Raw genomic sequence first — 13,071 nt, forward strand, 5'->3', positions numbered from 1 at the left:
AGAAGTCTACCATAAGCTAATGGATCTGGTTCAGAGAGAAGGCAATCTACACTGTTGACACAAAGCAGGAGCAGCCATCTCAGAGGTACCAAGTGATACACATAGTTGGCATAGGAGCTGAATGTGCAGTTCACATACCAGATAAGATGCATGCATGTGCTCATCCAGCAGTTCCAACTATCCCCCATTCCCAAACAGACTGGCACAGACAAGAGAGAGACCACGAAAATATGAACCGTTAATTTATTAACAAAGAGCAATGTAGTGTTGAACGCCATTTGGCCCTTCCTCCCGCTGATGGCAGTCTTACAAAAAATAGAGATTCTAGGCACACTTGGAAATGCAGTGCGAGAAATGCACTGAACTGTTACAAACACAGAAAATAGATCTCCATCAAAAAAAGGACAGTTACAGCAGTCACCTGGATCTACAATCATCCCCAGAATATATATATATTATTTAACTAAATTAAGATTCACTTTTTCTTTAAAAAAATACATTCTAAAAACGGACTTCCCGTGAAGGAGAAGCCCCAAATGATTTTGAAAACCATTGTACAAAAAACACCTCCCACAAAAATAATTTTGTAGTCGTCAGTTGAGAGGTAAGTTGTTAAGAAGTTGTGTCCTAGGGCAGTAAAGAGTATAACTTAAATTCCTCCTCCCCGGCTCCCCATAGGCCCAACAACAATAAAACAAGAACTGTGCAAAGGTAAAAGAAGAGGGAAGGCAACCCCACTCCTGCCCACTGGGGAGCGCTGGCCTCAGGCACGAGGACGGCGTATTGGTGCTCTGTGCAGAGTAGGTTACCCTGGGTGGAGTAGGGTGGCCACTCTCCTGTCAAGCGGACACCTCAGTAGTGTTCTGGCACTGGATGAGAGTACGGTTCAGAAGTCACTCAGCTGCAAGACATATAAAAGAAAAAGTAAAAGTACAGTAGTGGACGGGTGCTTTATCATTGTAAGTAAAGAATACATACAGCTCACCATAATATCCCCCAACAGCCTAGTTCCAACATACTTTGCAATGTGGGGAGTGCAAGAAAATTAATTCAGAAAGTATGAGCCGATGGGACTTGCCATGCCAACCGATGCTAGGCTTCATATTGGCACACAATTCATAGCCAGTCTACAGCCTCAACACTGCTTACTCTGTAACAGGCATCTTTGAATGCATGTACCACTATTTCAATATACAATAATAAAAATAAAAAAATCCAGATATTCTCATATAGCCTCATATGATGACCACCAAACTCTCCACCCTTGTCTTATATTGTAACCGCCTCAGCCCCCACTCCAGTCTGATCTTATAACCCTTGTTCTTGGCATGATCTGAAAGACTCAAGTGTACTTCCACTCACTTTAGAGATCTCACTATCACTAATCATATATGGTATAAAATAATCATATCCTAGCCACAACGACGTACCACAAAATAAGCGCAAATGAATATAACTTTAAAATTATGCATTCAATAAAAACAAAATATTCAAAATATGAATTTTTCCAACATGCAAACAATGTCCATTTGTACCACTATTTAATACATTTTAGTACCGTTTTAGTAGTTTTAGCACAGTGGCCGACTCCTTCCCCCACCTGAATATATTTCTGCCCCATCCACTGCTAGCCTGTCCACCCCTCATCCAACCTCCAGGTGAAATCTCCTAAAACGAGAACTGCCAAGGAGAAACTAACGTTGCATCCACCTTTCTCCTACTCACTCATGATCATTAGTTAAAAAACACAAGCGAACACCATAGAAAATAGTGGACGACTGAAATCCTCCCGCTTAAGTAAGCTTTGCAATTTTGTAACAGATTAGTTGCTTTTCCGCTATAGAGTATTTTTTAATGGCTATATATGCATGCAGACATGCAGAGAGAATTTTATACAAGTTACCATTTATGCACTTTTATATTACATGTTCTAAAAGGAAACATTTATTAGGAAAAAAAACGGTCTACTGGAAAATACTGAATTCCCTTGCAAAAAAGGAAAGAGTACAAGGAAGCAAAAGAGGATAAAGACTCAAATAAATTCAAATACATTCTGCTCTTTGGTTGCCCACATACAATGAACATTACCAAAGAAAAAACAATGCAAAAACAACAAGCACAGTCCGAGTAACCCATTTCCAACAGTATTTTCTTAGGAACTCCAAAAGATATACACAAACAAAATACAGAGAGCTGACCCAAGGTAACATCCCCAAATAAGAGAACATGCAACACAATCTAGTGACAGATTATTTAACACAAGACAGTCACAAGATTTAAATGGATATAACAGAACAAATTAAAGAATGGTTCTCAGCATATTGCATTGAAGCAGCAATAAGAAAACCGAAGCACAGCAAAGCACTGGCTAAACATGTTGCCCAATGTACTGCTGAACAAGTTACTTACCTTAGATAGCGCTCTTTCTGATGGATACACTAACTGCACAATCTTCACTTTAGAATATTCTCAGGTGTCAGACTGAAACCTGACATTTTTCAGCAATGCTCATCCCGCATTGGTAGAAGGCACCATATTGATTCACAGTGACTTCATCCCACCCCGGAAGTGATGGGGAGGAGACCGATATGAGGACCGGTCCTTCTCAGTCTTTATCTTTCTGCATCCTCAGACACAGAGCACTTCGAGCAAGCTGCAGGGGATAGTGTGCCAAAATCTAACTTTGAAACTAATTACAATGTTCAGAAACCCACTCAACAGAACAGGGAGGCGGGAGGACAGTGAGGAATCTGTACTTAGGTAAAGTATCCACTAGAAAGTATGTTACCAAAAGCAAGTAACTTGTCCATCTGATGGATAATTCTGCCTGCAGATACCTCACCTTAGAACGGATACCCAAGCACTACGTCCCCAAGGTGGAAAGTCCGTGGAGTGTACTCAGACCAGAAAGTGTTGCAGAACCCAGCAGGCGAAGTAACCTTTCACCCGGACCAGGCTATCAAGGCAGTGGTGTTTTGTTGAATCAACACCTACATTACAGCCTGGCAGAGAACCGGTATGCCTTCGCAAACTTTGCCATAGCAGCCTGGGCCACTGAATGAGCCCGCAGGTCTTCTGGGAGTCCAGTGGGTAAAACATTTAATGCAGAGGAGAATCCACCTGGATAGTCCTCTCCACCCATCCTGGAGTACCACAGACCGTAAATGCATTTCACAGTGAGAATAAAACACTTTAAATTTGCAGTTATCCCTTTGGCCTTAACCTAGTCCCTTGGGTTGGCCTTACCTCAGTACTTCAGGTGCTCACAAAAGGGATGGCGATGGTCTCAGCTTACCTTGAGAGGTCGGGGATACATGTGTTACTGAACCTCGACAACAGCTTGCTCAGACGGGCTTGCCGCATTTGTAAAATACTCTGGACAGCGGCGAGGCTTATGATCTCATTGGAGTTTTCTGTCAATGAGTCAAAGTCCCACCTGAGTCCTGGTGCATGGTAGCATTAAAGGCCTTTCCACCGCTGCAGTGAGCTTGGGATTTAAAGATATAATCTGGATATTTCGATCTCAGTGAGGATGTTACTGAGGGTTATTAGGCTCCTGGTCTTGTGCATCCTCCTTGTCCCATACTCCAATTGTGTCATATGGGCCCAGCAATGGAACCTAAAAGTTTAAGGTCCCAGGACTGTGGCTACCTTTCTGACTCTTTCCAGATCTCATAGGAGTCTGCTCAGTATCTCATGTGGTGGCAGACGAGCACCAACCTGACAACTGGAAGGCTGCTCTCACTTGTTCAACTAGATGTCACAGTTGTAATGAATGTGTCATTACTGCATTGAGGAGGCCATCTGAAGGATTTTGAGAGGAGAGGTCTCTGGTCTCTGGTGAAGAGAGAACTCTACATCAGCCTTTTGGGATTTGGGGTGATCTGTCAGGCTCCGAAAACCTCTGTCAAGGGAAGGCCACTATGGATCCTATCCTACAAAGTGAATGGCGTGGTACATCCAACACTTATGGCGGAGTGCGTTCCTGGATCCTGTGCGAGAAGGCTCCATGTTTCTGGAGGTAGTTGAACCAGTAGAGAATCTTTTTGGTACCCAACCTCTGCTAGCGGTGTCTTTGAGCACCAGAGCTGACGAGTTGTGGACTTCGATCGGCAGAACAAAAGTGGCGTTTTCCTCCTGAGGTGGCACAGGACATCTTCGACTACTGAGGTATTACCTGGCTAGATCGGTTTGCCACAGTCGGAAACATGCACTGTTAAAACATATGCACTCTGGATTTTCCTTTAAAGAGGTCATCGGGAAATAACTTCCATCTGTGACAGGACACAGGTCTCCTGTATGCGTTCCGGCCTCTCCTAAGCGGAATTATAAGGAAATTCAGGGCAGACTGGGCCAAGTCATCTTGATAGCCCCAGACTGGTCCAGAAGAGTGGTGCCCGGAGACCTTGAGCCTCATTCAACTCTTCTTTCACTGCTGCAGAAGTTCCAAATCAGCTTTGATTTTCCTCTCAGGCTCATGATCGCCCATTGGGGGGTCCATATCTAATAGTTCCTCCTCGGCTGAAAATCCATCAGGTCAGACCTTTGGGTTTTACAGGTTGTTCAAAGGGGCTAGATCCAGCCTTTTCTGTTCCTACCATTTATTTCCTCCACAATGGAGCAAATTTTGGTAGACCACACCTCTATCTTAAGGTAAGACGTCAATTTGCCTCTGGCCAAAGCTATCATCAAGCAAATACTGGGCTCATAGAGTGGTCCATTTAATGCATCTATGAAAAAGAACTATTCAAAATACAAAGGCCCAGAGCCTCTCTGCTCTGTAGTCAGGGGACTGGAAGGTGTCCCTGGATTTGCAGGATGCATACTTTGTCCTGAATACCTGATTGATTACATCAAGGCATGTCTTCTAAGAATGAGACTGGAGCCAATAGCACATCCAATGCAGTTGGTTGTGTCAAGGCAGGCCTGCAGCACATATTTTGCTGTGTCCTTTCAGTCTTGGATCATTTGGCCCAGGGAGTTCTGGAGATTCTCTGTAACAGCCAGCATGATCTCACTGGCCATGTACCATAAGACACTGGTGTACCTGTCCAGAAGGCTCACCGCATTCAAAAAGCATAACGTCAGGCTAGCTGAGGAAAGATTTTCTTCCTAAAGTGAAATGTTCAAAGTCCCCTTGTGGGTGATAGGGGTTCAGCGGAGGAGAGGGTTCAAAGCAATACTGTAAGGATTGATTTGTGGACACCTGCACCATAAGGCTTTCAGGTGTGGGGTGTCTTGTCAAAAAGTCAGGGTCGCGAGGGGCTGGTGAGTGTTGAATCGCCACAGGTCTGCTGACTGGAGGGGCTGACCATGGCTTAGACCAAGTGGCTATTAGAGTGCCTATAAGAGGCATGTTTAATGTTAGCAGTGGCTCTGATGAAGCTGCACCTGGTTGAAGAATTGCATTCAATAAATTGGCTTTGGTTTCCTGACTAGGCAATTGCAAGTCTAGCACTTCTGCTGTTCTTCACATCCCACAATGAAAGATGCACTTTCTTTCTTTGGTGGACCAGGTGGTGAGTCTCACACTCTCTGGTGAGGCATTAGCCCGTAGTACAGTCCGTCATTAGTGTAATGAGTGGAGAGCAGATTGCCCCGCCACTTCATTATCACAAGTGTTAAGAGGAACATTAGGCATGCCCTGGAGTGCATTGAAATTGGAGTTGAAAAGGTCCATTATCTTCCGATAGTACTGTCTGAGAGGAAGAAGCTGAGTGTCTGACTGTAATAGCACTGGTTAGTTATTTCTTAGCACAAGATAGTTCTTGCACGGGCCAGCATCCGTTGACGGTCAGACACCGGCATACAATCAGATTTGGTACCAACACTGGAAGAGTCTACACCAGCACAGACCAACAACAATAGGGTCTGATAGCAGTTAGCGTTGATGGTGGGGTGGGGTGGGGTGGGCGGACACATTGGTGGAAGTCCACTCGATGGGCACACTAGAGGGAGTTAGCACTGTCTGAAAATGTGTAGTATGGCCTTCTTGAAGGCCAATATCTGCTGTAGGGTTGACTGAAGGCTTTAAGCAGGAGCAAAATTTCATGCAGGGCTGATCTTGGACTTGGTCACCTCAACCGATAAAGGCCCTATAACTTTGAGCAGGACATCTATTTCGAACAGGATCGCTTCTTATACCCAGTAAATTAAAGCTTTGCCACTCGCTCCCCATTTGTCTTTGGGTGCATAAGGGCTCACATCACACAACTCTGAGTTGTGATTTGAATGAAGCATCTGATGCACACGACTTGTGGGTCCATAACTGACATGGTCCATGCCTGACATCTGTTTCCTGCAGTTGTGATATGGCTTCAAATCTGCTGATTTTGGGGTAGACGTCTACCGTGACACACTGGTTTGTGAAGAAATTCGAGTCTTCATAAAACCGACAAGCAGAGCTCTGCATCCACGTTGCAGGATGGGGAAAGAAGGGAACTGACGTCAGTGTGCAGGGGTGGTGCTTATATGTGGCTCTGTTCTGTCACTTCTTGGATAGTGTCAAGTCAAATCGGGGAGCAATCTCCTGATATAGTGTGTCACCTGTGAATATTCTAAATGTGAGGTATCTGCATTTAGAGGGATTATTCAGAACAAAGAATAGTAGGTTTCTATTCTTATGTTAATCTTTCAACTTACAGCAAGACACTGACACATTGTGAGACTGGAACAAATGGCATAATAATCGATCTATACAAGAAAGGAGAAATAATCCTAAAAATGATTGACTCATCAGCCTGACCGATTCTGAGAAAATCTTCACAAAAATTGTAATGGTAAATCTTAAAAATTTGCTGGATGACAATACCAGCTTACTCCCAGTGTAAAGGGGTTTGGATTCTCAAGTATGACGAAGTCTTAGTCCTGAAAAACGCTTGTTTACAAGTTCTTGACAAAAAAGAAGACGCCCCTCTTGACTTTACTGCAACTATCAATCGTGTAAACAAAATTTACATATGTGAGTAAATAAGGAACGAATGCCTACAAAAAGCAACTGATAAACCCAATATACAAACTGAAGAATTCATGTAACAGGATCAACTAACCAACAAAGTAGTGCCGTTACACTATTAAAACTACACCAAAATCTCTTGGAAGTCCCCCATTAAGTGATGGGTGTCATACAGATGAAACTGATATCAATAAACAAATCGATTATCCTAATGTAGAGTACTCAACATGCAAAAAAATTCTTTGCAGAAAGTAAACATCCATAAAGTCTAAGTTTTCCCCAGATGGTGACAATCTCTACTTATTAGCATTGACATTTGCCTTTAGCAATATTCCTTTTAAGACAAAATGGAAATGTTTCCTCTCATCAATGACAATTTACTGTTCTTGTCTCAAAGAATTGCACTAGCGGGGCAGGGTCCTTGAGTAGATACTGCCTTCAGGAATGTGAAAGGAAAGGAGAGGGGCAGGCAGATCTCCCAGCTACTTTTCCAGTATCTACTTGTTTAACCACCCTTCTCATCCGTCTCCCTTTTCCCTACTTGCCGGACAGGAAAGATGAGGTCAGGCATGTGGCCAGCACGAAGCCTCCCTCGACTCCTTAAAGCCCTTTGCCAGATATAACACCCTGAAAGCACACTCACACATGAAGGGAATTTAGTGCCTCTATCGCTTATAATCAACCACACCTCAGACCCCATGAAAAAACGGAGGGAAACGTGGGAAGGAGATGTGAGCCCCTTGGACGAGAATGACTGGGCAGAGGCCAGAATGGCCCCTAGGACAGTGGCAATTTCCGTGAAGCTTCGCCTCACCCAGTTGAAATACTTACATTGTGTATACTACAGTCCCTCACGGCTGAACAGGATGCCAACACCCGGTAGGCACCTTTTTTCACATGATCCAGGAATTTAAACATACTGGAAGTAAATTGGCAACACCTTTTCCCAGATCGTCAGCAAGACAGGACGCCAGACTCAAGCTAGTTCTATTAGGCCTGATAGATGTTGGTGGGTGGGCGGTGGAGGGATGCTCGACATAAAAGACTTTTGGTTGGACTGGGCCTCATCATCGCAAAAAGGATATTGCTCGACACTGATGCTCAAGACTCGCCCCGCCATTTCTTGAATGGACCTGGGGGATGGACTATGCCACTGCAGCAGGTACATTTGTGTATAAATCTAGGGGATGTCTAGAAAATCACCCAAAAATATGGGGTGATTGGAGGACATAGTCCGAAAGTCTGCCATTGGAGATCTAGCTCTCATGCTACACTCTTTTGTTAACTTTCCTGCCGGGCAATGTGGGCTTCGGGTTAATTGCAGCAACATTTTTCCCTATTGTTGTTCTTCTAGTATGTACCTAAAAACTAATAAAAAGAGTAATAAAATAAAAAAAGAAAAGTCAGGTCTCCAGGCAGATAGCTCAGTTCTATTCCACTCGTGACTTGAAGTGCATGGCTCAAACAGCCAAACTAAACAGCAGCACTGCCATGCCACAGGAATCAATGGACACAAATGACTGAGTTCATGCTAAGTAACACCTATGTTTCTCCCTGCTGTTTGCTATCGAATTGTAGTGTTTTTTCCCCCCTTTCGCTCACCAAACAAACCCTCTCTTCGACCTGCACACAAAAAGGAAGATGTATTGGCTATACGCCTGACTCAGCTCTCCCTCCACGAAAAAAAGGATGTGCCTATGAGACACCTCATTACTCTCTCACTCTCCTATGGCCTCACCCATAGCAAATTCCCCATTATGAGTAGATGTGTACCGATCTCTGCACCTCCATCTCCACTCTCCACATTTAGCCTCAGTTCTCTGCTACAACAGAGCCTATGTTCACAATCCCCTACCCCCTTCTTTACCAACCTGCTCCATTACTGAGTCGACTCCCTGCTAAGATCCTTCTGGAGTTTCGCTCTCCAAAGCTCCTGCAAAAGAAAAGGAGCTTCTGTCACAGAACGGAAATTGCCATCTCAATAAAGCAGCCCGTTATACAGTGATGAAATAAGAAACATATTCAATCACAGAACATTAAAAAATAATCACAGAACAAAAAGAATCTACTACAGAAAAAACACAATCACAAATGGAAACACTTTGACTATTCACCACAGTAAGTACTGTGCCCTGTGATGTCCAAACACTGAACACTACAAGGGCAGGCACAACTCAAGAGTGATGGTTCCACATGCTCACAGTCTTACAGAACCTCCCTCACTAGTGTCTTTTTTCCCCACATTAGTGGTAATATATGAAGGCCCGGAAAGAGTTTAGAGGCCAGATGAGGAAGGTTGTGGGTCATAGGTCTGGAGAAAAGTTAGGGTTGAGAGTACAGGAGTTGTAACAGCTATTTGCTTTTCCATCTCATGCCTCCTACACTAAATGCAGGAAAATAACCACCCACAAATTTTAGCTGGCGAGGCTGTAATGAGGAGTAACTCAAGTTGCTGATTTAGATATAATGTTGTCTAGAACGTTCCTCTCATGAACAGTAGAAGCAAACTATACACAGCTCCATTTGTAAGGAGTCATAGCTATTGCATCAAAAGTACTGTGGCTTAGAGAATTCAAAACTACATTGAGATCCTATATTGGGACATATTTTGTGATGGACAGAACCACCTGCAAACGGCTCTCAAAGTTCCTCAAGACAATCCAACTGTGGTCGGAACAAAAACTAGGGGGCTGCCAGATATCCCATACACAAACCTACATTGATGCCCAAATTTGACAAAGAGGAGACAAACAAAAGGATCAAATCAATTGCTCATATCAGCAGATTATTTTTGCTTTTCAGGGCTATGTATCATAAGTATATTGTGTTTTTGTTACTCTTTACTAGTAGAAACAAAGAAAATAAGTTACTTACCTGCAACTACGGTTATCCAGTATTGTTATCTTTCATAGATTCACATGCCTGAATCATTACCCGTTGTCGAGATGGGACCCCCATCTAGAGGACGGGGAATGATTCAGGCATGTGAATCTATGAAAGATCCCCAATGCTGGATAAAAGTTACTTACTTTCAGTGACTCTCTTTCTGGTGGATATTCTATGTAACAGCAGATTCATCACCTTGTGTATATTCCCCAGGCATCAGACTGGATCTAGAAACTTTCAAGAAGTAGTCCTGCACACCGGTAGGTGGCATGATGTGGCTTCACACCAACATTGCTCCACTTTGGAAGTAATTAACTGAGCTGCATACAAGTTACACACATGCGGGATTACATAAATTCCCATCTCAGGCAGTCCACGCCCTCAGATGCAGAGCCCATATGTAGATTGGCATGACTAGTGTGCAGATCTCTAAACTGGGACCATTTTACATGGAAAAAGAGACCAGAATGGTGAGGCAGGTTGGTTGGTGAGCAATCTATAGTTAGACTATCCACAAACAAGGAAGATTATCAAAGATAAGTAACTTCTTCATATGATGAATACTTCTAACTGCAGATTCATCTCCTTGTAAATAGATACCATAGCAGTACACCCTCAGCGGTGGGTCTGTAAACTAACTTGGATAAACAAAATCCTGTAGCACCAAGAAGGTATATTCCCCTTCTTGTGATACCTGGCTGTTGAGGCAGTACTTCTTCATGATTGTATGTATAGATGCCCATGTAGCTGCCTGACAAATGTCCACAACAGGTCCTCGCCATAGTAGCGCTGCAATAGCAGTCTTAGCTGTGGTGAAATAAGCTCATAAGCCTCTGGGGGCTACTTCTTCACAAGAGTGCAGCAGATATTTATGCAGGGAACAATCCATAGGGATTTGGTATGTTTTTGCACTGCTTTGCCTTTCTGTGCAAATCAAATGTTCTTTGGTGTGATCTATACAAAAATGAAGTGCTCTCCTGGGATTTAAAAAAATGAGTTTCTCTTCCTACTTAGAGGGATGAGGTGGAGCAAACAATGCCAGAAGGGCGATAGCATGCCTGACATGACAGGAGTGACCACTTTAGGTAGAAAGAAAGCTGGGGTTCTCGATACCAACGTATGTATAAGGTAGGTTGAAAGAAAGAGCCTGTATCTCACTCACTTGCCTAGCCAATGTTATGACAATGAGAAAAACTGTTTACAACATCAACAGTCTTAATGTACAACTGACCAACAGCTCAAAAGGGATGTACATCAAAAAAGTGAAAATTAAACTAAAATACCAATGTGGCATCACAAAGCGCTGTAGTGGAAATAAATGATGCAAACCTTAAAAAAAAATCTCATCACAACAGGTGATTCAAATAAACAAGACTGATCCGACAACCACAAAAAAGCAGAAAGAGTAAACAAATAGCCCTTAACTGTGCCCAAAGCAAGTCATTACTGGGCCAGGGGGAAAAACACAACAACACTTCAGACAATTTTGCTTGAAGGAGATCAATTTGTTGGGTGCCGCACCATGCCACAAATTTGTCCCAACAACTGGCATACACTGACTTTGTAGATTAAGGCCAGGCTGCCAGACTGACATTAATGACCTCAAGAGGAAGGTTGAAAGACGTCAACTGCTCCCACTCAATCTCCAGGTCTGGAGATACAAAATGTGCGCCATGGTTGCAGGACGCTGCTCTGCTGCTGCAACAGAAGATCATCCTTAAGTAACAACTTGATTGGAGGACAGGTGCTCATGAACAGAAGTTCCAGGTACCATACTCGCCTGGTCCAATCTGGTGCCACTAAGATGACTTGATTGCCCCAAAACAAAAAGGGTAGGGCCCTTGGAACTGAGCGACGTTATACCACTAGTATAGCAAAACAAACAAGATAATGGACGGAATGTTGCACAATGACAAAACATTCACCCCCAGTCACAGTTCTGGGTTTAATCCATCATTATTTTGCTCACCAAGCCACCCCAGTTCAGACATGGCCATATGCAAATCAGTCTTAACCCTGTGCCTCATGGGAACAGTCCAGCCCGAACTGCCAAGCCGTGTCTTCCCTGGACCGGAATCAAGCATCCTAGGACCGGGTTCTGGCTATCAGCCGTCTGTGGTATTGGCGGAAAAGCATACAACAGACCGCAACTCCACTCACGCCGAAAAGCGTCGCCTAGCGAGTGCCGCCTTGGAAATTCCAAAGCGCAGAATTTCTGCCATTTCTGACATTGCGCGTTTTCGGTGGCGAATTGATCTAACCAAGGCACCACCTCTGAGTGAAGACGCCATTCGTGATCCATCATGCACCTACGGCTGAATTCGTCCGCCCTGGTGTTCAGAGAACCACCAAGAAAATGCCTTAATGTTTCAGCCATGTCCAGAGGCGGAGGGCCTCCTCACATAGGGTCAACGACCCTTCCCCGTCCTTTTTGTTGCAATACCACATGGCGGTGGTGTTGTCCGTGAGCACCTGCACTTTTCTTCCCCGGACATAAGGAGGGAATGCCTTCAGTGCAAGACTATTCACCCTGCTCTCCAGAAGGTTGATATGAAGCCCAGACTCCACCGCAGACCCAAGGCCTCTCAATCAATCAATCACTGCATTTCTAAAGCGCCCTACATACCCGTTAGGGTCTCAAGGTGCTGGGGGGTCGGGCTGCTAGTGATCGAAAAGCCAGGTCTTGAGAAGTTTCCAGAAGGCCAGCAGGTCCAGAGTCTGTCGTAGGCTGGTAGGGAGAGCGTTCCAGGTCTTGGCGGCGAGGTAGAAGAAGGATCTGCCACAGGTGGTGACTTTCAGGATACAAGGAATTGTGGCGAGGGCGAGGTTGGCTGAGCGGAGGCTTCAGGTGGGGGTGTAGAAGCTGATTCGGTTGTTGAGATATGTGGGTCCGGTGTTGTGTAGTGCTTTGTGTGCGTGGATGAGGAGTTTGAAGGTGATCTTGTTGACAGGGAGCCAGTGCAGGCCTCCTAGGTGGGGTGTGATGTGGCTGCGTCGGGGGACGTCGAGGATCAGTCGTGCTGAGGCGTTCTGGATTCGACGGCGTTTCGACCCTTGGGAATGTGGGTCTCATCAGGACAGGACAATGGGGGACATCTACAATTAAAGAAGGCAGAGTGGGAGTGAGTATGATGTGTGAAAAAGGTAACCCAGCCGGGTACTGTACCCGGCTGGGCTACCTGTAAGTCATTTACAATTTTTATCACGCATGGTGAGAAAACAAGTTAACA

The 13,071-nt window shown here is 44.4% G+C and overlaps 1 protein-coding gene across 4 annotated transcripts in view; it reads right to left on the reverse strand.

Annotated features, from left to right (window-relative positions):
* Window positions 1–229: 229 nt before the first annotated feature.
* LLGL2 (LLGL scribble cell polarity complex component 2) overlaps window positions 230–13,071 on the reverse strand; it is a 1,008,116-nt gene continuing 995,274 nt past the window's right edge. For all 4 annotated transcript variants that reach the window (XM_086930752.1, XM_086930755.1, XM_086930754.1 and 1 more), the window contains exons 25-26: window positions 8,827–8,888; window positions 230–901 (exon numbers count right to left, since the gene is read on the reverse strand). In XM_086930752.1, the coding sequence (XP_086786878.1) occupies window positions 894–901; window positions 8,827–8,888 (70 nt within the window). In that variant the 3' untranslated portion in view covers window positions 230–893. The remainder of the gene's footprint in view (window positions 902–8,826; window positions 8,889–13,071) is intronic.

The sequence above is a fragment of the Lissotriton vulgaris genome, chromosome 7, assembly GCF_964263255.1.
Source record: "Lissotriton vulgaris chromosome 7, aLisVul1.2, whole genome shotgun sequence".
NCBI classification, from domain to species: Eukaryota; Metazoa; Chordata; class Amphibia; order Caudata; family Salamandridae; genus Lissotriton; species Lissotriton vulgaris.